We start from the raw sequence: 26,041 nt of genomic DNA, 5'->3' as shown, positions 1-26,041 counted from the left end.
ACCAAAGTTCGTTCAGCCCTGGGAGTTAATTTGTGCCTCCTTCCAGAACGATGCAGTGTCTGTGTGATCCAAGATTTTTATATTTGCATACAATTGTTTGTACAGATGCTCGTGGTACCTTCAGTTGTTTGGAAATTGCTCCTAGGGAGGAACCAGACTTGTGGAGGTCCACAATCTTTTTTTCTGAGGTCTTGCCCGAATTTCTTGGATTTTCCCATGGTATCAAGGGAAAAAAGGCAGTGGCTCTAAAAGTGGCCCCTTAAATACAGTCACAGGTGCCAATTAACTCTATATTAACTCACTATTAATTATGACAATTAGCCAATCAGAAGCTTCTAAAAAGTCATTACATCAATTTCTGGAATCTTCCAGACTGTTTAAAGAGACAGTCAACTTGGTGTATGTAAATTTTTTACTGACTGGAATTCTGATATAGTGAATTAAAGCTGAAATAAATCTGTCTCTAATCGATTGTTTTAAAATGACCTCTGCTGTGAACAAAGTAGATTCTGTAATTGACTTGCCAAAAGAAATGTATGGTGCAGAGTTGTGAAAAACTGAGTTTGAATATCTTTAGCCTAAGTGTATGTAAACCTTTGGCCTCAAATGTATGGGGTTAATTTTAGGCATGACATATTCTGCAAACTTGTTGGTTTTATTGGCTGAGTGTCCATGTGTTGTACACGTCGGCCCTTTTTCCCAATCCACAATAGCAAGTAGCTGCACTTCTACAATTTACCTTAGCTTGCAGTGGTCTTGAAAACATTAGTGTCAAATGCTGGTGAAACTGTCATCAAGCTTCAGGTAAGTCTGATGAATACCGTTTCATCTTCGATGCAGAGAGGCCCGCCATCTCCAGCTCGTTCTGTAATGAGTTGTTTACTTAATACAAGGACATTCTACTATTTGTAGTATCACTCTATGTCTAATAAATAATTTAATTAAAACCCATAATGTCAGCACATCTGTTAATTTTCTGTTCCAAAACCTGCTTAACCACCCACAAACCATTGTGTGATGCAATGTCCTCACATTTGCATACCACAATGTAATTGGTTCAGTTGTATCTATTGGATAGTACACTGACCAGTGTTAATGGGATAATACTTCATTCTATGTCCTCAGCCATTTTGAGCTCTTTGTAGTAAATGTCTCATTAAAAAAAAGATCCTTAGTTATTTTTGGTGTCTATTGCCCTCCATTGGCAATACAAAATGCCACAGATAATCTAGGTGATCTGAACCTTGATTGGTTGTCCAGAGCTTTGGACTTAGCTAAAAAAATATTTTACTGAATTAAATTTAGATCACCTTATGTCCACACCAACTGGACTTGATCTAAATGATCCTGATAATCCAATGCTCCAGAATCTGATATTAACAAACAGACCACATAAATATGTAGCAAGTGGTATTTTTTCCTTGGGGATAGGCACTGGCCAGACAAGAAGGGTTTATTTATGCAGGCCCTGTAGTAAAGTGGATCACTTTTTCACTTATATAATTTTGCTTGTGGATAATACATTTTTAAGTTCTCCATGTAGTATTTTCTGAATCCTGTATTGTTAGACAGGGTAAGTATGCTCTTCCCAAGAGTCAGTAAAAATGGGTCTCTGGGAGGAGCATTTTACATTTATAAGGCATATATCTGGACAAAATCCCAGTTTTAGATTATTAGCTATCAGATATTGAAAGCAAAATTCCCTGCCTACACAAAATGTCCAGTGTCAATTCAAATCCTAACATATAACATTTGGTCCCACATTCGAGAGTGGTACCAAATGTTATCTGTAAAGAACTGAATTAACACTGTTAAGAGTTTTAAAAAAATGGGCCAGATTTTATGTGTCACCACCAGGACTACTCTGCCCCATATAAAATGCACTGGCGAAGTTATTGTAACTATCGTGCAATAGTGGACATTTATATGTGACCATACCACAAAATTTTCGTATTTATATCATGAATGGGTATGGTTAATATAAACAAAGTTCTCAACAGCAGCCACAGTTCAATTCAATCAAGCTTACCTGTCTGTCAGGCAGAAGCAAGTATGTTTTCAACATACAAATATGCAGAGTTACTCAGGCACGCTAAGCATCATCTAACTGGAAAAATCTAGGTTGGGCATTAAAAGTATTGATACCAAAATGAGGTCACATGAACAATACTGGCCATCTTCCCTCACACATATTAAACAAGCTCTATTCCAGAGCAATGCTACCCAGTGTTTCCTAAATTATTTCATATAACTTGGCCCTGTGTTTTTTCATCGTACCATGTGAAGAGTATGTGGTCATTCAAACATTTTGTGACATGAAAGTGTCAAATAAAAACTGCTACATGGAAGAAGACATTTAAATTAATGTTTTAATGCTGATGAAAAAACACTCCAGAAAGGATATGTTTATACTTGGTTGTCAACTCTGAAATAATGAATATGTGATTCTGCTCAGATAAGATGAAAAAACATTTCAGCGGGCCCAGTGGCTGGAGGACTAAGATTTGGAGACTGCCGGAAGTCATCTTTGTGATCAGGGCAAGTGTACTGTACACTTAAGTAATGACTATGACCATGTTCCTCTAATTACCATGAACTCTAATTCATCATGTTCCAAAATCTTTTAAAATCTTTTTAAAATTCTTCTCTGGTATTGCTCACCACACTTGAATCACAACTTGGGAAAGGGACAGCCCTTCAAATTAATGACTGCACCCAATAACATAAGCTGGAAGAACCTAATTTTCACTTATTTCTCCATTTATAATGTTTATTAGAGTCCCATAGTAATAAAATCATGTGAGAAATCTTAGTACAATTAAAATGTCTCATTTCCATTTTACAAAATAAATATACAAGCGTTAAAATCGAGTAGCATGCATTACTTTTCATAATAATTGTAGCAAGGCATTCTATTAAAAGATTTTTTAAAAAATATTGGTATAGCAACGTCTCAACAGCACATCCTCCTTTTCGCACAAACTGAGATACATACAGATGCAGTTCCACGTGAATCAAGCTTCAAATGATTCCATGCAGTGAAAATCAATATGGCAGATTTGAAAGCTTTTCAGAAACCCTATGTTTTTTCTGTCCAAGCCACCATTCTAACCACATTACAAATGGCCTTGAACATTAGGAGGATTCTTAGAACAATATGACAGTTAGTCTGATAGTGTTAAAATAGTTTTTCATTTGCACTATGAAAGTGATGCCTTTACTGGTTATGGCAACGGCCACCAGTTTGTCTCCTTCAGGGATTTCAGTGGTTATCCTCCAGGTGTCCCCACAGGCACTGCAATGGCACAGACAAGCGACTAATTGTACAGTTAAGTTTGTAATTGAGACATTGACATAAACAATTAGTTGATCTAATATGGAGCGAGTCAGGAAGGAAAGTGAACATGGAAGGAAGTTTAAATGCTATGAAAAGCATGTCATTGAGTCAGTGGTCCTTGCTTCTGGTCTGCTGGGTTTTGTTGTTATTCAGCATAGCAATTGATAAGTTAAAGCATTTGACTACACTAATAACTCAGGTCACCTGGTTTCTTGGGTCTGAATTTGTTGCCGATCTTAAAAAAAAACCAGCAGACTGTGGGATCTCCAAGCTTATCCGAAAAATACCTGATACTACTAACATGTGAGCTTGTAAACATCGCCATCAATCATCATCTGTGCTTAATTAGCGGCTTGATCTGGTGTGAATGCAGCCTTAAGTTAGATTATTGAAGTGGTGCAAAAGGGACAATGGTTTTAGAAAGGCTTGACAAAGAGGCTATCATGACTGCTTGCTGACGGAGGACTTAAGTACAACAAAAGAGGAGACAAACTTGTGGCCGTAGTTATGACATATAAATAGATCTGAAGAATGCTTAAAAAAAAAAAAAGGGGGGGGGGGAGAAGCCAAGTCTTTGTGTGTCCTCGGTGATTCAGCATAAGAAACGATTACACAAAACATTAAAAAGCTACTGTTTATAAAATGTTGACAAGGAATCGAGCCTGAAGAAAGCAGTAGACAGAGGCATCTTCTCCAACACATAAAAAGTTCAGTTCACATAGCATTCATACAGTATTATAGACCCAATACACACTTCAGGACAATTACATCCCAATACATTTTATACATGCAACACAAAAGCTCTGATATTCTGTCTCCAGAATATAAACTTTATTCATCTCACAACCGCTGAAATGAAAATTACCAATTTATACTGTATTTGGAACAATACCCTGGACCCAAGTCTAACAGGAGAATTATACATTGTGCAATTTGTTCCCAATTATTCTGACATTTGTTTAAAATTTCACACTATGGACTAGTATTAAAAGGAAGGGTCTGCAAATACAGCCCAAAGACGGAAAAAATAAAGGATTCTCAGATTTTCAACCCTGGCAGTAACTGCCATCTCCCAAAAGCACATTCATGCTCTGAACAGTCCCTGAGATCACTTAAAATCTAAAACAAGGCATTTTCTCTCCAAGGAGGGACATGAAATTTTCATTCATAAAGGCACATTGTGGAATATAATTTTTAAATATTCTATATAAAGACAAGGAAGATACAGGGAAAATGGCTGTAGAAAAACAAATGGTAGGAGGTAAGGAAGGGGTTTCAGAACAGGTGCATCCTGTAACATAGTGCATTTCTGTCAGTGTTCATGAGGGGGAGAAGATGGTGCCACAGTCGCCCTGACCTGTACCACGTGTGCAGACTGCAGGGCCCATCGAACTGTCAGTCAGACCCCGCCTCCTTTGTAATGAAGCAGCAGCCCATCAAGGGCAGTGGCCTTCGTGCTAGGCTCTCCCCCACTCTCAGGTGTTCCAGGACTTGCGGTTCTCCCCCCGTCGAGTGATTCCGCCCCGCTCACCTTTGGCCAGTACGGTTAGGGCTGCCAGATTGGGGCTGGACCCAAAGAAATTGCCACTAGGGCGGTTCTCCCCACGTCGCTTGGCTCCACCCCCACGACTGACTCTGTCTGGCCGGACCAGCACACCGTAACCAGGGTTACAGCGAAAGTACTGCCGACCGCCAACAGAGCCGTCGTTCTTGCCTGGAAGGAAGCACATTGTGACGTGAGACCCTGGACTGCCAAACTATTAATTCCTGCTTCAGTGGTAAATACAAAGCCAGAGAAACTTGAAAGCACAGATCAATTTACTTAAAACTATTTAATCCAAAATGGTTTTCATAATACCATATACTAGTGATGGAAAACTGAGGCTTAATGACACCAAAAATGGCAAGTTACTAAATGCAGTCATTTTAACCAATCATTCTGTATTTCTGTGGAGAACTGAACCTTTTGATTGGTTCCAACAAATCAGTGATTGACAGCTCATCATCCCTTCACCGATTACGGGTTCATGAATCCTCATTTGTTAAATCCAAATGCAATCCTGCACTTGGGGCCCAGTCAGACCTGAGATATGCAGACGCAAGGATTTTAAGAATTTAAAAAATAATGTCCTTCTGTTAATTTGAGCTCATATCTGTTTAAGTAAGTATTCTTTTAGATAATTATTGAATTACCACAAGATGCTAGAACATTGCCAAATTTTCAGTCAAATATAATTTTACTGTAATGTTATTTTACAGAGTTTGGGGTATTAGTATCTCCATGGGCTGTACATGTTACTTAAAACATGGAACATACTCATACAAATATACTGTGTGCTGATATATCCTAGATGAATGTGAAATTTCTGTTGGAGTGATCATAAATAGTAACATTTGTAAAATGTTGTCTCGTCCTCATGCCAAAAAAGATTACATACTGTAAAGTACAGAAAAACATACAAGAGTGAATGTTTACATATTTAGGCATGTGTACCACAGTGAGTCACAATGTTTTTGCATTATTTTTCAATGTGATCTCAATGTTTCAACTTAAGCCATCATAAGGGGCAAACATACAGTATACTGTATGCTTTATAATGGACAAAAAAGCATTTTCTTTATTTTTTGAGAGGTTTTGGACAGGTTTTTGGACCCCTAGATATCTTAGATCACTACACTGATGAAAGGAAAATAATTCCTTCTTGAAAATGATGCAAAATTTAGTTTCATAAGTCAAAACAGTTGATTTGTTGTGACATATATGATTATGTTATGATTTACAGCAATGTACAAGTTACTAAGGGACACCAGGGAACCCTGCTTAATTTTTGCTTTATAGCTTTATAGTAGTTCCGCGTACCACCCTCAGATCTTGCACACTTCTGGTCAAGGAGTTTGTGATCCAGGACATGTATAATTTAACCTGTTCTATATATATATATATATATATATATATATATATATATATACATGATTTCTCAGTATTTCATTTCAAACTGAAGACCAACTTCATAATTTCATTATTGCCAAGATAACTGCATTTGAGCAATGAATATAACCTAATCTAAGTAGTTGTATTGTAAATGGTACAAGTGTCTAGTGTCATTTAAACCACTTTCCAAGTCGTAAACAGAACCCCCCACATGGTTGGGTACTGCCCAGATTTGGCATCTGCATGAAGAGGTTAATATAGTACATAACTGCAGAACAAGCTGCATTATGAAATTGAGTGCCCGCCCCAAAAAATAAAGGTTAACCTCTTAGAGCAAAGCCCCTAGTGGTCGGCACGCTGGCGTGCCAAGATTACTGAACTCAGACATTCAGTGCTACTGCAACCAATGTATGAGTTAAAAACAGAAACACGTTGTTTTAGTTTCATTAGTAGACAATATACGATAATTATGCCGAATACAGAGTTTCGCAACGCCACCATTGTCACTCTGGTCGTTCATTTAACACGCACCCCCTCTCTGCAATCTAACCTGCAACTACACCCCCCACCCATTACATAATGGACAATATTGTCTATGTGGGTATTCATAAAAATATTCTTTCACCACTCAAAATTCGTATTCCGTCATAGCAACAAGATAAACCCGACAATAGCCCTAAGATATCCACATACAGCTGTGAAAATGCTGCTCACTGAATAAGGAAATAAATGAGAAAAAGTTTTATAAAAATTGATACCATGTCATTCTACAATCAATATCTGGGACTAAATATTGAATAAATATGCAACCTTACCATTGGTTTTACGCGTAGAGATGTCCCTTTTGAGACTGAGTGGTCATATATTGTCTTGGATAATCCGTTTGTGAAATATACGCGCATTTGTGATGCCTGGGTATCTTCCAAAATAGCAGCGCGTAATAACACGCGTGTTGTTTACGGCGTTGTCGCCCTTTTTAGTACAGTCTGGCTTGGCTGACAGTTCATTTATTTAGTAGGTGAGAGTATAAGCTTTCTAACGATGTATAACATGTCTAATTTTGCTTTTGGAATAGCGTTTTATAGGTCAGCGTAACCGAAAAATTTCTTATCATCGCATTCAATTATGCATTCACTCTGTGGTAGCAGTAAAACAAAGACACTGCTAACAAAACGTCAACTATTTTTCGTAATTTCTTGGAAAAGACTATTGTTATTGAGGACTTCTGAGCATAGCTAAGCCATATGCTTGCTGATAGACCTAGCTGACATTGTTTTCTGGTGTATGACAGAAGTGGATATAACTTCATCATTGTTTTACTGTCTCTGTCTCTATCTACTGAAAACATAAGATTTCATCATTGCTATGCAAGTATTACTGCTCAAAGTATTTTGGTTATATACATTATTTTTGAAATTGAGTGTCTTTAAATAGGTTAGTGGTATTTTATATATATTTCACACTGTAATGTAAGCGTTCGTTAATAGTCTAGTAGTTTTTGTGACGCATGCAACAGTGATGACGAGAGTGTTGGAACATTGCCAAAACGTGGTGGAAGGTTGAAAATTGTTTTCATGTCATCCCATCCCCATACAAGGAAACATACGAGAGTACAGAGTATAGAAATACACACAAGTGTTAATTATTACACATTTAGGTACTGTACCGCATTGTGTGACAATATTTATGCATTATTTTTTTAATCTGATAGCAATGTTTCATCTTAAACTTTCATAAGGGGCTCATTTATATGCTTTATAATGGACAAAAAACATTTTATTCAATTTTGGAGAGATTTTGGATATGTTTCTGGACACCTATCTATTTTAGACCACTGTACTGACTGAAAGCTTGTAATTCCCATTTGAAAATGACGCAACAGTGATTTTCTTGAGTCAAAACAGTTGATTTGTAGTGAAATACGTGAATATGTTGTGATTTACAGCAATGCATAATTTAGACATTTTTGATAGATTTGGAGACGCTGGGTACACTGCTTAGTTTTTGCTTCATACATCTATAGTAGTTCTACATATCCACCCTTAGATTTTATGAACTTGTGGTCAATAAGTTTTTGATCCAGGACATGTATAGTTTAACCTTCTGTATATGCGCAATCTCTCAGTATTTCGTTGCGAACTAAAAAAGAGCAAATTAATTTTAGATTTTTTGCCTAAACAATTGCATTTGTAGCACTTCATTTCTTCCAAAATTATGAATATAAAGTAATCTAAGCTATCATTGTAAATGGTACAAATGTCCTGCTTCATGTAAGCCATTTTTTAAGTCTCTGTGGTGTTCACATCTGGAGTCATAAAGCTTTAAATAGGGTACCCCCAAAATGGGCAAGGATTGGCCAGATTTGGCATGTGCGCTAAGGGGTTAATATCAATGTTTAGAGAGATAACGCACCAGTAGGGGCATCCAGCTCTACACCAACCCAGATGCCGTCGGCAAAGTCTGTGGGTCCAATGTAGCGAACCATCCCACTCTTGTTGGTACCAACTGTCACATGCTCGCCTTCTCTCAGCCAGTCTGCAAGGGCTTCATCCTGCCCCTCCTCTGAATCTAAGGTGATCTGTAGCTTCTCCAGGACCTCCCCCTGTCCTGCCATCACCCCTTCCTCCTCCACATCCTCGACCAGGATGCGTGTAAAGGATTTCAGGTCAGAGGTCTTCACCTTCTGTATTTTGAAGGGGTTCGTTCCTGTGGATTTTGATGGTTGTTCCTGGGGGGGTAACGTTGGAGTGGGGCTGTCATGCTGTGATTCACAGAGAGATGAGCAGATTTGATGTGTTTTTGGAGGGTTGTGGTGGATTTCAGGGGGACAGGGAGGGGGGGGGGGTTGACATATTTCATGGGGAGAGGCAGACGGAAGGACGTTGCCATCTGCTGCCTGCTGGGCCATTATCCTCTTAGGCTGTTGCTCTATGTCAGGCAGCTCTGATGACCTGTTCTTCTCTGATGTCACTATAAAATCACTGGAGTTACCCATCATGTCCTTGCTCTCACAGTCACCTTGGCTGCTTGCCACAGTGACCATTGCTGGACCCGGACTGGTAGAGGGAGTTTGGTCCCTGCTTGGTACCAAAGCGTCAGACAGCGTTGCTGTGGAAACGCTGGTGGAAAAGTATCCACTTGATACTTCGCTTACAGGGCTGAGGGGCATATCTTGCGTCTCTTGAGCAAAAGAAAACGGAGCTTCGGGATACTCAGGTTGTCTCTCTGCACCATGGCTCTGCTCCTCCATAGCAGGAGTCCCTCCCTCTGCAGCCACCTTGTAAAAATATGACCCCACACACAACACTGAATACTTTCGCAAAGGATTACCCAAACACCTTCTGAAAAAAATCATACACCACTTTCACTATGAAGATAAAAGCGTTAAAGCAATAATAAGTTGAGAACTGGTAGTCAAGAAGGAAATTAAATGATATCAAGTGGCAACTGAGACAGAATAGGTTATAAATTACAGTAAAACAAAGTAAATTCAGACAGTCAAAAATAAAATGACTCATAGGACAGACAGGTCAGGAATAGAGCAGTTGGTGTCAGTGAATTAGACAATCACTTCTCCAAAAGGGGTCATACGAGGTGTAAAGTAGCACAACATACATGAGTTTAATCATTATTGCTCATATTTGCACAGAAAAGACATGCACCCTAGTAGTCTGCGCTCTCATCCTTTGAATTCCTGTCGCTGCCTCTTGCAGAGACTCACCAGCTTTGGTTTAAGTGGGCCTTCGTCAACGCTTGGGGACTGTACCATAATACGTGGTGTGACCTGAGAAAGGGAGAGAGGCAGGGGTTATGCAAGCTATGCTTACAGATGGACCATACCTTCAGATCAGGACCAACATTTTCAAGATTTCCTCAACTTCTCTTGCTGGGAGAAAAAAAGGGATGTGGTAAAAAGGTTCAGAACAGATGATGCCAAAAACAAAATTATCATGTGTCTTATGCCAACAAAATATACCCTTCATGTTGATGCATATTCCGTTCAGAATAAATGCAGTCATGACGTCATGGGTATGTATGCACAAGCAAAAGATTCAGAACTCAATGAGAACAGAAACTCCAATAATAATAATGAAGGCACCAGTACACTCAAAACTAAACAGAACAAAATGAAACTTTTCAAGACTAACAAAACATACAGGGTTTTAAATTTGTAAAATGCAAGCCCATCAGCACAAACTGTTCGCAAGCAGCACACCAGTTCGCAGACTTCCCCCGTCTGCAACTGGTACCTCCAAATATCACATGGTTGGTTGGGTCACGGTTGACTGGCCAGGGGGACAGAGTTGAAGTGTCTTTTTCAGTTGCTCTCATAACTGTACTGTCCTATGGTAGCATTGTTGTGGTCCTGACCAGAATACTTTGTGTGTGAAGACAGTGCTCAAATTCCTGGCATGAAATTTCAATGAAGTTGGGTGTCAATAATCCAGACTTTTCCAAAGTAACTTGGGAAAAACTGTGAGAGAAGTTTGCGCGCCCCCCAGTATCTTCTTTCTTTGACTGGGGAAAAGTCTTTTTCCTTTAAAGTTCACTCAGATGGCCATGAAGTAGTCTCATTATCTTTCACAAACCAGCCGTCTTTTCTCATTTTATACCTCATTAGCACCTATATTCACCACACTGACACACCACAGTCATAATATTTTGTTGTACCACATGATTCATTGTAAGAGTAAAGAGAATACTATGCTGTGGGCAGGACAACTGCAAATAGGGCTGAAAAATATGACTAAAGCCTTTCCTCAGAAGCCCAAACTTGCTGAAACCGCATTTGCAGTGCTCAGCAGTATGTGAAATCCATCTAATATGAGGAATATTTAAAAGAATTGCCCTTCTTTAGTGGGGTGGTCAAGGGCAGCAAAACATTACCGAGATATAAAATAATGATGTCTTCTACATTTACAGTTTAGGAACTTACATTCAGCCTCTTTTCACTATGAAAATATTAATTTCAGTCATTCCCCTGATCCTCCCATGTTTAGTCTTTAAAAATCCCATTTTCACACATTGGTTATAAGGGCCATCTTTTGTGCATTACCTTGATGGTAGTCCTTACTTTTAGATGTACTGCTTTGCTTAAGGGTATTAACAGGAGTAGCCTCCTTTAATTGGGAATTATATAGTTGTTACAACTGGGGGAGGTGGGGGGGAGGGCTATGGATCGTTCTGTCAGTTTGTTCGTTCGTATGTTTGTTTGTTTGTCACACTGTAGTATTATGTGCCCGCAACAATTAGGTGGCGAGAAACCTACTTCATCTCAGAACATTCCATCAAGTATCCAATGAATATCATAGGTTTCTGCGATTACCTCAGGCTTCTCACTTCCATTAAAATAATGAGGAAAACCAGCGAAGCGGTGGAATTGTGAACATACAGTTAACCTGACAATTTCTTGTAATTTAATCTAAAAGTGCATTTTTATTATTTAATACACAGGAATAATGTTTTTTGGCCTGGGTGAGCTTTCCCTGAACCTGCCAGTGAACTTTCTAGTAATCATGTTACTTTCCAATTGAACAACCGAATGTAGCCTTAACTGGACACATCTAGTTAGCTTAATGTAAAACAAATTTTGATCGCCACTATTGTCCAGTGTGTCATGCATGGGGGTGTAGTTACAGAGGAGACTGCAGGGAGGGGGTGCTTGGTAAATGCATGACCAGCGCGACAATGGTGCTCAAAATATTTCAGTTATATACGTTATTTTTTAAATTAAGTGTCTTTAAATAGGTTAGTGTTATTTTATAATGAGGAAATTTTACACTGTAGCATAATCGTTCATTGGTAGCTCAGTCGTGTTTATATTTCATGCTGACGTGAAGCTGGAACATTGCCAAAAGTTTCGGTGGATGGTTGGATATTGTTTTAATGTCGTCCCATCACAACACTGAAGTTGGCTCCCAATTTGCAGCTCCCGATTCAGAAATTTCCAGTCCACCTTAAATCGGTTGCGTTATATGATTGGATGGTTTTGTGGTCTTCCTGACGTGTTTGCAAAGGCTATAATTTGCTTCTGAAAGTGGGATACGGCTCAAGAGAGAAACTGAACAAAGGTGGTGATGTGAAATTAGTTTTTTTTTAAATTATTTTTTATTTTGACACGTTCAAATCATTCACGTCTTTTAAGACTGTAATATGGAAAGGTCAGATACCCAAGTGCCACGCATTTTGTTTTCTCCTCAAAAATCGTCTCAACATTGCGTGTGTATGAGAGAACAGGAAATTATGTACATCTGAAATGGTGTCGATGAAATATCACTGCACCATATGCAAATAAAACTCCAAACTGTCTATATAAACAAATACATTAATAAAATCCTATTGAAAAATTGACATATTAGATGGCCATTTCTCCTCAAAATTTAAAGGTCTCAAAATTTGACATTTATTTATGACAAAAGGGGTACTGAAGTAGTACTGACTTGATTTGGGTGAAATATTCCTGAACCGTTTTCAAATAATCCCACCCCAAATATGTAATCCAATGCAGGCCGAGTGAAAAAAAGCAACAATTTGGATTGGAATATCTCCTGAAATTTAAAATGTCTCAAACGTCTGACACTTGTTTGTGGCAGAAGAGATCCTGGTCTACATCCTACCTCATTTCTGTGAAATATTACTGTAGCATTTTTGAATAATCCCACTTCAAACTTTCCATGTAATCCAATAAAGGCCCATTAAAAAAAGTGTATTTTTGGATTGAAATATCTCTCCAAAATTAAAAGGTCTCAAACTTCTGACACTTGTTCCTGGCAGAAGGGGTTCTGGTCTCCATCCTACCCCTTTCCTGTGAAATTTTACAGTAGCATTTTTTAATAATCCCACTTCAAACTTTCCATGTAATCCAATAGACACCAATTGAAAAATATGAAAATTTGGATAAGAATTTCTCTCCAAATATAAAAGGTCAGAAACTTCTGACACTTGGGCCTGACAGAAGGGGTCGTGGTCCACATCCTACCCCATTTCTGTGATATTTTACTGTAGCATTTTTTAATAATCCCACTTCAAACTTTCCATGTAATCCAATAGACACCAATTGAAAAATATGAAAATTTGGATAAGAATTTCTCTCCAAATATAAAAGGTCAGAAACTTCTGACACTTGGGCCTGACAGAAGGGGTCGTGGTCCACATCCTACCCAATTTCTGTGATATTTTATTGTAGCATTTTTTAATAATCCCACTTCAAACTTTCCATGTAATCCAATAGACGCCAATTGAAAAATATGAAAGTTTGGATAAGAATTTCTCTCCAAATATAAAAGGTCAGAAACTTCTGACACTAGGCCTGACAGAAGGGATCGTGCTCTACATCCTACCCCATTTCTCTGAAATTTTACTGTAGCATTTTTGAATAATCCCACTTCAAACTTTCCATGTAATTCAAAAGAGGCCAATTGAAAAATATGAACATTTGGATAGGAATCTCATCCAAAATGTAAAAGGTCTCAAAGTTTTGACACTTGTTCATTGATAGATAGGGTCCTGTTCTATGTTCTACCCCATTTCTGTGGAATTTTACTGTAGTGTTTGTGAATAATCCAATTTAAAACCTTCCATGTAATTCAATACAGACTAAGTGAAATTTTGGATTGAAATATCTCTCAAGAATTAAAAGGTCTCAAAGTTTTGACACTTGTTCTTGATAGAAGGGGTCCTGTTCTGTCCTACCCAGTTTCTGTGATGATTTACTGTAGCATTTTCAAATAATCCCACTTCAAACATTCAATGTAATCCAATGCAGGCTAATATAAAAGAGTGAAATTTTGGATTGGACTTTCTCCCCAAATTAAAAAGGTCTCAAACTTTTCATACTTGTTCATGATAGAAGGTCCTGTTCTGCATCCTAGCCCAATTGTGTGCAGCTTTACTGTAGCATTTTCAAATAATCCCACTACAGACTTTCTGTGCATGTCAATACAGCCATATTGAAAAAAAGTGAAAAAAAAAGTGATATTTCATTCACACCATTTCAGATGTACATTATTTCCTGTTCTCTCATACACACGCAATGTTGAGACGATTAGATTTTGAGGCAAAAACAAAATGCGTGGCACTAGGGTATCTGTATGGTGTCAATTTAGTGCCAAAAGTATTGCGCGCGTAGGACAAAAAAGGTGCATGTGTACGAAAAAAAAATCGCACGCGTAAAAAAAAAAAAAATCATAGATGTGGAAATGTTTCTCGTGATCAAAGAAAATAAAATCAAACGCATTTTTCTGAATTGTAAACGAAAAAGTTATGTTCACAAATGTAAAAAATAAAATAGCAACTGTTTTTTCTCACTCATGTTTACGATTTCATTTTTTACGATTACGATTCTGTTTTTCTCGCACTTGGGGTTTTGGCATAATTTTGACGTGGTCACTCGGACAAATGTGTCATTGGTATGCGCTGTGTTTACCTCCCCTGACTGAAGGCAAGTCATGCACGTACGATTTCTTTTCCTACGCGGACAATACTTTTGGCACTAAATTGACTCCATATATCTGACCTTTCCATATTACAGTCGTAAAAGATGAAGTGAACGTAACAAAAAAAAAAAAACTTATTCCACATCACCACCTTTGTTCAATTTCTCTCTTGAGCCATATCTCACTTTTAGAAGTAAATTACAGCCTTTGCAAACACGTAAGGAAGACCGTGAAACCATCCAATCATATAACGCAACCGAGTTAAGGTGGACCGGAAATTTCCGAATCGGGAGCTACGAATCGGGAGCCAACTTCAGCGTTGTCCTCCCATCCCCATACAAGAAAACATTACATACTGTAGAGTACATACAACATATGACAGTTAATGATTACACATTTAGGTATGTGTACCACATTGTGTCACAATGTTTTTCCATTATTTTTAAATCTGATATCAATGTTTCATCTTAAATATTATTACATGCTTTATAATCAAAAATCATTTTATTTATTTTTGGAGAGATTTTGGATATGTTTCTAGCCCCATAGATATTTTGGACCCCCATACTGACAGAAAGCTTGTCATTCCCACTTGAAAATGATCCAAAATGAGTTTCTTGAGTAAAAGCATTTCATTTTTAGTAAAATACATGATTATGCCGTGATTTACAGCAATGCATAATTTACACATTTTGGATAGATTTAGAGACACTGGGAACACTGCTTACTTTTTTCTCCATAGATCTTTAGTAGTTCTGCATATCCCACCCTTCAGTGTTTGTCCAGGACATGTATAGTTTAACCTGTTTTATATAATACAGTATTTCATAACAAACTCAAAAAGAACAACTTTATTTTGCCAGGATAATTGCATTTGTGGCACTTTATTTCTTCCTAAATTATGAATATAAAAGAATCTATTCTAGTATTGTAAATGGTACAAATGTCTTGTTTCATTTAAGCCATTTTTGAAGTCTCTGTGATGCTTACATCTGATGTTATAAAGGGGTTCACAGATTATACCAAATAAGATCTTATCTAAGAAAATGGTCATATCCCGAATATTACAGTAGTGTGCATGTAAGGGCCCATATAATTAGCATGAACAGTAGATATTAAAATATGAATTTTACGGAAACCTATTATTCTGTCAGGATAATTGCATTATTTATTGGATTTCCAAGCTATCATTAGGACATAAAAGGCTGAATAATTAACAGAATCAAATATTTTAAAATATGTTTCACATTATGATTATATAACACAATAGTGGCTTTTTGGAAAGTGGTACACTAATAGAATACGTGCCTAAACAATATTGCAATTTTGGTGACCTTACAAAGGCAACAAGATAAAACAAATTGGGCATCTGTTCAAATACTTCGGCATAATTTAATTTTCAAACTGCATATATTTTAACACTGCTCCAGAATTCTGTTAAGATGCCACACCAATAATACCTTCTGCTTAGCTCGATACAGCTACAATTTTGCATCAAAGGATGAAGACGTGTCTCATTTTTTTACATTTTTTTTTTACTGTAGACACATGTAATCTTTTGATGGTTAATTGTAATTGTGTTACTGTTGAATAGCAAAGTACTGCTATTTTTAGGGTGCAATAACTGTCATCTCACCCACCTAGCATTCTGACAAAAGATAATAGCCAGGTAGTTCTCTAAAAACAATATTTAGCCAGCTAGCTTTGTAGAGAAAGATAAGCTACTGTAAGTTCATGTTATCTAACAGAATACCTGGTTTTAAAGCTATCAGTCACATCAGGATCTTATGCTATGCTTGCTAGATAATAATGAATGTTAACTTGACTCCATGATTGCTTTAAAGGTTGCTGTACAATTAACAGGACATCACCCAGTAAATAGCCTAGCTAATGGTAAATGCTTTGAACATTGGTACACTATGCATTAGTCTGTGTTGTGCCCTTTTGATTGCTTCCTGAAGCTCCTTCTCCTCTCAGGCTCAGTAGACACTTGTTTCTGTAATTATTGTTTATATTGTTATAACAACACAGCTCTTCGCCATTTCTCCATACAAGTCACCAATGGACTTCTGAGCATTAGCCCCTTCATGTCCATTGATAAGGATCTTATCCAAGTCACCTGGGTGTCCAACTAGTTCTTCACACAAATGCATGCAAGCGCAAACAAACTTGTGCATACATAACGTGCACAATGACCATGCCCATGCTTGTATTTTCCTTTAATATTTTATCAGCCGAGACAACTGCCCTGCACATAAGACTGAAGGAGTTTCACAAAAGCAGAAGGAAGAAATTCCATAATTTTGCGGTACAGTGACAAAAGGACTACTGTGAGATGTAGTGCAATTTTCTGACTTCGGTCCATAAATGAATCTCAGGATGAAAGATGTTGAATACACTATTAGCATGTGTTATGGAGAAATAATATTTAGAGAAAAATCAAACAGGGTTTGGTGCACTGCTCCACAGGGTGTATTGGTTGGGTGATTGGGTCTGTTGAATCTAATGGGTAGGGTGGGAGTGGGTGTGGGTGAGAGTAGTGGGGATCACTCTGCCTTCAATCTCCATCACTTCAGCTTGGCTGGTCCCTTTGTGCTTTTTGATATTTTCTAAAGAGAAGAGACAGCTGCAGGGCTGTAAAGAAAATAGTTTTTTGTCTGACTCTGCTGTTCAACCCTGCTCTTTATCTGGCCATTTGGATGCTCAGAATGTATCCAATTCAGACCTCCTGATTTTTCATATTTAAATTATCATGATTTTTCTCACTATACAGACCCACGTGTTCAGTCAAAGTGTGGCCCATTACAACCAATACTTTTTTTGGGAAGGAGTTTGAGCTGAAGAAGAGACCAGCCAGAGATTCCCACCTGCTGAGTGAGGGGAGATGGGCGCAGGTCTTTCTTGTCATCCCGAACAGGGAAGAGAGACTTGAGCAACTTGGGCATCTGTGGGACCATGGCCTTCACTGGGGAGATATAAGAAGCAGCCAAGCAGGTGGAAGAGGAAGAAATGAACAAGCAAATGAAGATGAGAAGGAACAGAAAGATTAACAGGGAACAAGGGAGGGTGAAAGGGTTAGTGATGGGAGTGAGGGAGATGACAGGGGAGTAAGAGAAAAAGCATGAAGGAAAAGGCAAAAGAGAAAGGCCAGGAGACAGAGTAAAGGGAGTGGACAGAACAGGAAGTGGAAAGAACATGAAGTGGTATAGGAAACACCAGTAACAGAAATCCATAGATTACCATACATGGAGCAAGACCAGATAGGAGAAACAGAGAAAGGTTGAAATAGCAAAAAGAATGTAATTTTCAAGCATTTTTCAACAAAATGTCCAGACTATGTGGTTGATATAAATAAAAAAACAAAACAACGGATTTTAAGCAAGTGAAGCTGATGTTATTTACAAGGACACTTGTAATGATGTGGGCAAGTGGTGACGGACAGCAACCTGCAAAAGGAGACACTATGGATGCTAGGTGAGTACAGGTTTAAGGTGTCACCTCCCGGATATAGTAATCCAAGTGGATGGAAATGGGGGGGTTACCTTGTTCTGCATCCTGGTTTTGGGACAAGGATGATTGGGGCATGGTGCGGCTCAGCTGGGGTGAGATTATGGATATGTCATGCTGGCTCTCCCAGTGACCCTAAAAAACAAGGACAGGCTGTTATACACTTGGTTTCTTCCAGAATCACCTGCACTTCTAATCAGTGAACATTAAATAAAATTGGGATGGCAGGTATACCATCACATCAGGTTACGCCTTGGTGGGGCAGCATGCCCCATACCTATGCACCACCAAGAATTTGGCACTTTCAGGGTTTCCTACTGAAATAAATACAATGACCACAGACACCCAGCCCTTAAAAACATTAATTTCCGGTTCCGGTGCGCCGTGGAAAGGCTGCACTGACAATGGCTCCGCAACCAACTCGTAGCTATTTGTTTACTATCTTGTTAATTATTATTTTATTTTTATGTATCTTTGCACATACTGCACTGTCGCTCATACAGTATGATCGACAAGCACTTTGGGAGTTCGTTCGGCACTGGACACGAACTTTTTTCAACTTACCGGAGTACGTGCTGCGACCCCTTTGTCCTGCCGCCGCCGTGTTTACCAATACGCCGACGAAGGAGAAAGAAAAGAGGCAAACGTGCCGGTATCCTATGCAGATCTCGGACGAGACACTGCAATCCGCCGTTACCGAGCATTTTACTGGCAAATGTTCAATCCCTTGATAACAAAATGGACGATCTACACGCACGGATTAACTTCCAGCGGGACATTGCAAACTGCTGCGTGCTGGCGTTCACTGAGACCTGGCTAGACCCTGCTGTGCCTGACTCGGCTGCTACTCCGGCTGGATTTTCCATCTACCGGCAGGACAGAACTACGGAGTCAGGTAAACGCAGAGGCGGAGGGGTGTGCATTATGGTTAACTCTCGCTGGGGTACGGATGTAGCAGTACTCGCTAAACACTGCTCTCCAAACCTGGAGCTCTTAACTATAAAAGTCCGTCCCTTCTACCTCCCTCGGGAATTCAGCTCCGCTATAATCACAGCCGTCTATATACCCCGCTGGCGGATAAAACGCGCGTGCTTGAAGACCTTTACGGAGTAATCAATGGACTAGAGAATGCTCACCCTGAGGCAGCTTCTATTGTTGTTGGCGATTTCAATAGGGTTAATATGAGGAAAGCTTTGCCTAAATATCACCAGCACATTGACTTTCCTACCCGTGGTGACCAGACTCTCGACCATTGTTATACTCAAATACGGGACAGCTATAAACCCCTCCCCGCCCTGCCTTTGGTAAGGCGGATCACACCTCCATTCTTCTCCTCCCAACCTACAGACAACGACTAAAACAGGAAAAACCGGTTTTTCGGGCAGTCCAACGCTGGAGTGAGGAATCCATTGCCACCCTCCAGGACTGTTTTGAAACCACAGACTGGCAGATGTTCTGTGTTGCAGCTGATGGGGACATTGATGAATACACAGACTCTGTCTCAGCCTACATCTCCAAGTGCATTGATGATGTCATCCCGAAAGTCAATGTCAGGATCTTCCCCAATCAGAAGCCCTGGGTTAATGGTGATGTCCATGCAAAGCTCAGAGCACGGTCCTCTGCCCATAGCTCTGGGGACCTGGAGGCCTTGAGGAAGTCCAGATATGACCTACGGAAAGCCATCAGAGACGCCAAAAGAGCCTACAGGGACAAGTTGGAGTCTGATTACCACAGTTCCGACCCAAGACGCATGTGGTATGGACTGCGTTCCATCACAGACTACAAAGGGAGAAATAGCAGTGATGCCCAGCCCGCCGCCTCTCTTCCGGACGAGCTCAACATCTTCTATGCACGGTTTGAGGCAAGCAACGCCATCCCTACTGTAAGGCTAGATGAGGACCAGGACGACTGCACTCTGTCCCTATCTACGGCTGACGTGAGGAGAGCTTTTAAAAAAGTTAACCCTCGGAAGTCACCAGGGCCAGATGGCATTCCAGGCCGTGTCCTCAGCGCGTGTGCCGACCAGCTAGCGGAGGTATTCACCGCTATATTCAACCTCTCCCTGAACCAGTCTGCAGTCCTGACTACCGCCCTGTAGCACTGACCTCCATCATCATGAAGTGCTTCGAGCGGCTAGTCAGGACCCACATCTGCTCCCTTCTTCCTGACACCTTGGACCCCCTCCAATTCGCATACCGCCCCAACAGATCTACAGACGACGCCATCGCACTGACAGTGCACACCGCCCTCTCCCACCTGGATAAAGGAGACACCTATGTGAGGATGCTGTTTATAGACTACAGCTCAGCATTCAACACAATTGTGCCTGCTAAGCTCGTTCCCAAGCTCAGGAACCTGGGTCTGAACACCTCCCTCTGCAACTGGATCCTGGACTTCCTGACGGGAAAAAGGGGAAAAAAAAAAATTTTTTTTTGGGGGCCCCCCCCTTTTTTTTCCAAAAAAAAAAAAAATTTTTTTTTTTTTTTTTGTTTTTAAAATAAAAAAAAAATTTTTCCCTTAAAATTTTTTTTGGGGGGGTTTTAAAAAAAGGGGGGGGTTTTTGGGGGGGAGGGGGGGGTTTTTTTTCCCAGCGCAAACAAACTTGTGCATACATAACGTGCACAATGACCATGCCCATGCTTGTATTTTCCTTTAATATTTTATCAGCCGAGACAACTGCCCTGCACATAAGACTGAAGGAGTTTCACAAAAGCAGAAGGAAGAAATTCCATAATTTTGCGGTACAGTGACAAAAGGACTACTGTGAGATGTAGTGCAATTTTCTGACTTCGGTCCACAAATGAATCTCAGGATGAAAGATGTTGAATACACTATTAGCATGTGTTATGGAGAAATAATATTTAGAGAAAAATCAAACAGGGTTTGGTGCACTGCTCCACAGGGTGTATTGGTTGGGTGATTGGGTCTGTTGAATCTAATGGGTAGGGTGGGAGTGGGTGTGGGTGAGAGTAGTGGGGATCACTCTGCCTTCAATCTCCATCACTTCAGCTTGGCTGGTCCCTTTGTGGTTTTTGATATTTTCTAAAGAGAAGAGACAGCTGCAGGGCTGTAAAGAAAATAGTTTTTTGTCTGACTCTGCTGTTCAACCCTGCTCTTTATCTGGCCATTTGGATGCTCAGAATGTATCCAATTCAGACCTCCTGATTTTTCATATTTAAATTATCATGATTTTTCTCACTATACAGACCCACGTGTTCAGTCAAAGTGTGGCCCATTACAACCAATACTTTTTTTGGGAAGGAGTTTGAGCTGAAGAAGAGACCAGCCAGAGATTCCCACCTGCTGAGTGAGGGGAGATGGGCGCAGGTCTTTCTTGTCATCCCGAACAGGGAAGAGAGACTTGAGCAACTTGGGCATCTGTGGGACCATGGCCTTCACTGGGGAGATATAAGAAGCAGCCAAGCAGGTGGAAGAGGAAGAAATGAACAAGCAAATGAAGATGAGAAGGAACAGAAAGATTAACAGGGAACAAGGGAGGGTGAAAGGGTTAGTGATGGGAGTGAGGGAGATGACAGGGGAGTAAGAGAAAAAGCATGAAGGAAAAGGCAAAAGAGAAAGGCCAGGAGACAGAGTAAAGGGAGTGGACAGAACAGGAAGTGGAAAGAACATGAAGTGGTATAGGAAACACCAGTAACAGAAATCCATAGATTACCATACATGGAGCAAGACCAGATAGGAGAAACAGAGAAAGGTTGAAATAGCAAAAAGAATGTAATTTTCAAGCATTTTTCAACAAAATGTCCAGACTATGTGGTTGATATAAATAAAAAAACAAAACAACGGATTTTAAGCAAGTGAAGCTGATGTTATTTACAAGGACACTTGTAATGATGTGGGCAAGTGGTGACGGACAGCAACCTGCAAAAGGAGACACTATGGATGCTAGGTGAGTACAGGTTTAAGGTGTCACCTCCCGGATATAGTAATCCAAGTGGATGGAAATGGGGGGGTTACCTTGTTCTGCATCCTGGTTTTGGGACAAGGATGATTGGGGCATGGTGCGGCTCAGCTGGGGTGAGATTATGGATATGTCATGCTGGCTCTCCCAGTGACCCTAAAAAACAAGGACAGGCTGTTATACACTTGGTTTTTCCAGAATCACCTGCACTTCTAATCAGTGAACATTAAATAAAATTGGGATGGCAGGTATACCATCACATCAGGTTACGCCTTGGTGGGGCAGCATGCCCCATACCTATGCACCACCAAGAATTTGGCACTTTCAGGGTTTCCTACTGAAATAAATACAATGACCACAGACACCCAGCCCTTAAAAACATTAATTTCCGGTTCCGGTGCGCCGTGGAAAGGCTGCACTGACAATGGCTCCGCAACCAACTCGTAGCTATTTGTTTACTATCTTGTTAATTATTATTTTATTTTTATGTATCTTTGCACATACTGCACTGTCGCTCATACAGTATGATCGACAAGCACTTTTGGGAGTTCGTTCGGCACTGGACACGAACTTTTTTTCAACTTACCGGAGTACGTGCTGCGACCCCTTTGTCCTGCCGCCGCCGTGTTTACCAATACGCCGACGAAGGAGAAAGAAAAGAGGCAAACGTGCCGGTATCCTATGCAGATCTCGGACGAGACACTGCAATCCGCCGTTACCGAGCATTTTACTGGCAAATGTTCAATCCCTTGATAACAAAATGGACGATCTACACGCACGGATTAACTTCCAGCGGGACATTGCAAACTGCTGCGTGCTGGCGTTCACTGAGACCTGGCTAGACCCTGCTGTGCCTGACTCGGCTGCTACTCCGGCTGGATTTTCCATCTACCGGCAGGACAGAACTACGGAGTCAGGTAAACGCAGAGGCGGAGGGGTGTGCATTATGGTTAACTCTCGCTGGGGTACGGATGTAGCAGTACTCGCTAAACACTGCTCTCCAAACCTGGAGCTCTTAACTATAAAAGTCCGTCCCTTCTACCTCCCTCGGGAATTCAGCTCCGCTATAATCACAGCCGTCTATATACCCCCGCTGGCGGATAAAACGCGCGTGCTTGAAGACCTTTACGGAGTAATCAATGGACTAGAGAATGCTCACCCTGAGGCAGCTTCTATTGTTGTTGGCGATTTCAATAGGGTTAATATGAGGAAAGCTTTGCCTAAATATCACCAGCACATTGACTTTCCTACCCGTGGTGACCAGACTCTCGACCATTGTTATACTCAAATACGGGACAGCTATAAACCCCTCCCCCGCCCTGCCTTTGGTAAGGCGGATCACACCTCCATTCTTCTCCTCCCAACCTACAGACAACGACTAAAACAGGAAAAACCGGTTTTTCGGGCAGTCCAACGCTGGAGTGAGGAATCCATTGCCACCCTCCAGGACTGTTTTGAAACCACAGACTGGCAGATGTTCTGTGTTGCAGCTGATGGGGACATTGATGAATACACAGACTCTGTCTCAGCCTACATCTCCAAGTGCATTGATGATGTCATCCCGAAAGTCAATGTCAGGATCTTCCCCAATCAGAAGCCCTGGGTTAATGGTGATGTCCATGCAAAGCTCAGAGCACGGTCCTCTGCCCATAGCTCTGGGGACCTGGAGGCCTTGAGGAAGTCCAGATATGACCTACGGAAAGCCATCAGAGACGCCAAAAGAGCCTACAGGGACAAGTTGGAGTCTGATTACCACAGTTCCGACCCAAGACGCATGTGGTATGGACTGCGTTCCATCACAGACTACAAAGGGAGAAATAGCAGTGATGCCCAGCCCGCCGCCTCTCTTCCGGACGAGCTCAACATCTTCTATGCACGGTTTGAGGCAAGCAACGCCATCCCTACTGTAAGGCTAGATGAGGACCAGGACGACTGCACTCTGTCCCTATCTACGGCTGACGTGAGGAGAGCTTTTAAAAAAGTTAACCCTCGGAAGTCACCAGGGCCAGATGGCATTCCAGGCCGTGTCCTCAGCGCGTGTGCCGACCAGCTAGCGGAGGTATTCACCGCTATATTCAACCTCTCCCTGAACCAGTCTGCAGTCCTGACTACCGCCCTGTAGCACTGACCTCCATCATCATGAAGTGCTTCGAGCGGCTAGTCAGGACCCACATCTGCTCCCTTCTTCCTGACACCTTGGACCCCCTCCAATTCGCATACCGCCCCAACAGATCTACAGACGACGCCATCGCACTGACAGTGCACACCGCCCTCTCCCACCTGGATAAAGGAGACACCTATGTGAGGATGCTGTTTATAGACTACAGCTCAGCATTCAACACAATTGTGCCTGCTAAGCTCGTTCCCAAGCTCAGGAACCTGGGTCTGAACACCTCCCTCTGCAACTGGATCCTGGACTTCCTGACGGGCAGACCCCAGGTGGTGAGAATGGGTAACCTCACCTCTTCTGCACTGACCCTGAGCACCGGAGCCCCTCAGGGCTGCGTACTCAGTCCCCTCCTGTACGCCCTGTTCACGCACGACTGTGTGGCCACACGCAGCTCCAATGCCATCTTCAAGTTTGCAGACGACACCACCATCCTGGGTCTCATCTCCAACAACGATGAGACCGCCTACAGAGAGGAGGTCAGTGTCTTGGCAACATGGTGCCAGGACAATAACCTCTCCCTCAACGTCTGCAAGACTAAGGAGATGATCGTGGACTTCAGGAAGCGACAGGGGGGGGGTCACGCCCCCATTCACATCGACGGAGCTGAAGTGGAGAGAGTCTCCTGCTTCAAGTTCCTCGGTGTGGTCATAAACGATAACCTCACCTGGTCCAGGCAATCAGACGCAGCAGTGAAAACTGCCCAAAAGCGCCTATACTTCCTGAGGAGACTCAAGAAGTTTGGAATGTCTGCTAAGACCCTCATCAATTTCTACAGGTGCACCATCGAGAGCATCCTCACTGGCTGCATTACTGCCTGGTACGGCAGCTGCTCCGCTGCTGACCACAAAGCCCTCCAGAGGGTGGTGAAGACAGCGGAGCGCATCATTGGCTGCCACCTCCCATCTGTGCGAGGCATCTACCACACACGATGCCTCAGGAAAGCACAGAAAATCATAACAGACTTCAGCCACCCAGGCCATGGTCTGTTCTCACTGCTGCCGTCTGGCAGACGCTTCCGGAGCATCCGGGCACGGACGACCAGACTCACAAACAGTTTTTTCCCTCAGGCCATCAGGCTTCTCAACCAGCAACATAAATCCCTGGGATCACATTGATCACATGTCCTCCTGTGTATGCTATGTACGTTCAATGTACAATCTTATGCACATATCCATCAGCACTCCTGCACTTTATATATGGCTAATATTTAAATATTTAATACTCCTATTCCCACTGTCCATACCCCCCATCTGTACAGGCTGGTACTTATTTGCTGTTAATATTTAACACTATGTTTAATATTATGTGTATTTTTATTGTGTGATATTTCTTTGATATATTTTAGATATTTTCGATATTTTGCTCTTGCTTCTACGTAGTTGCTGCCTGCCATGTCACAAGAATTTCTTTGCTCAGAATGACCTGTGTTATACTGTGCACTTGACAAATAAAAACACTTTGACTTTGACTTTGACTTTGACTTAATTTCTGTACCTTCTGTACGTCTGAAATGTCTATAACACCACATTACAAACACTTACAATTAAAAACATGACAAACACTTTCATAACTAGCAGTAAGTTCCGCGCAAAAAGGAACATTCATGCACAAGCTCTTCATTACATGTGAGTTACTCTTTGAACATCACAAAATATGATGCTATCCTGGTGTCGTCTGTTTTATATATGATTCAATGAGCAAAGTTATCTCTGTCATGGTTAGCATACGTTCTTTGTACAAT

At 41.0% G+C, this 26,041-nt stretch overlaps 2 protein-coding genes across 7 annotated transcripts in view; both read right to left on the bottom strand.

Moving 5' to 3' along the window:
• Positions 1 to 2,742: 2,742 nt before the first annotated feature.
• Positions 2,743 to 18,368, bottom strand: LOC135257873 (kinesin-like protein KIF13B). 2 transcript variants are annotated; one of them, XM_064341093.1, is made up of 5 exons: positions 18,247 to 18,368; positions 17,572 to 17,669; positions 9,991 to 10,053; positions 8,682 to 9,546; positions 2,743 to 5,051 (listed from the first exon to the last, which is right to left on the bottom strand). In XM_064341093.1, exons 1-5 carry the CDS (start codon positions 18,287 to 18,289, stop codon positions 4,813 to 4,815), a joined length of 1,308 nt encoding a protein of 435 aa, XP_064197163.1. In that variant the 5' UTR covers positions 18,290 to 18,368; the 3' UTR covers positions 2,743 to 4,812. The 2 variants fall into 2 exon arrangements, with proteins under 2 accessions (XP_064197163.1, XP_064197162.1); XM_064341092.1 differs by lacking the exon at positions 18,247 to 18,368 and having other exon boundaries at positions 17,572 to 18,237.
• A 2,665-nt stretch (positions 18,369 to 21,033) lies between these two features.
• kif13bb (kinesin family member 13Bb) overlaps positions 21,034 to 26,041 on the bottom strand; it is a 217,059-nt gene continuing 212,051 nt past the window's right edge. For 3 of the 5 annotated variants that reach the window (XM_064341047.1, XM_064341044.1, XM_064341043.1), the window contains exons 37-38: positions 22,187 to 22,286; positions 21,034 to 21,609 (exon numbers count right to left, since the gene is read on the bottom strand). In XM_064341047.1, the coding sequence (XP_064197117.1) occupies positions 21,428 to 21,609; positions 22,187 to 22,286 (282 nt within the window). In that variant the 3' untranslated portion in view covers positions 21,034 to 21,427. The remainder of the gene's footprint in view (positions 21,610 to 22,186; positions 22,287 to 26,041) is intronic. The other 2 variants (XM_064341046.1, XM_064341045.1) reach the window with 2 other exon arrangements.

Source organism: Anguilla rostrata, chromosome 6 (assembly GCF_018555375.3).
Source record: "Anguilla rostrata isolate EN2019 chromosome 6, ASM1855537v3, whole genome shotgun sequence".
Classification (NCBI taxonomy): Eukaryota; Metazoa; Chordata; class Actinopteri; order Anguilliformes; family Anguillidae; genus Anguilla; species Anguilla rostrata.
Note: the sequence above shows the minus strand (reverse complement) of the source record. Positions and strands in the feature narration are given on the sequence as shown.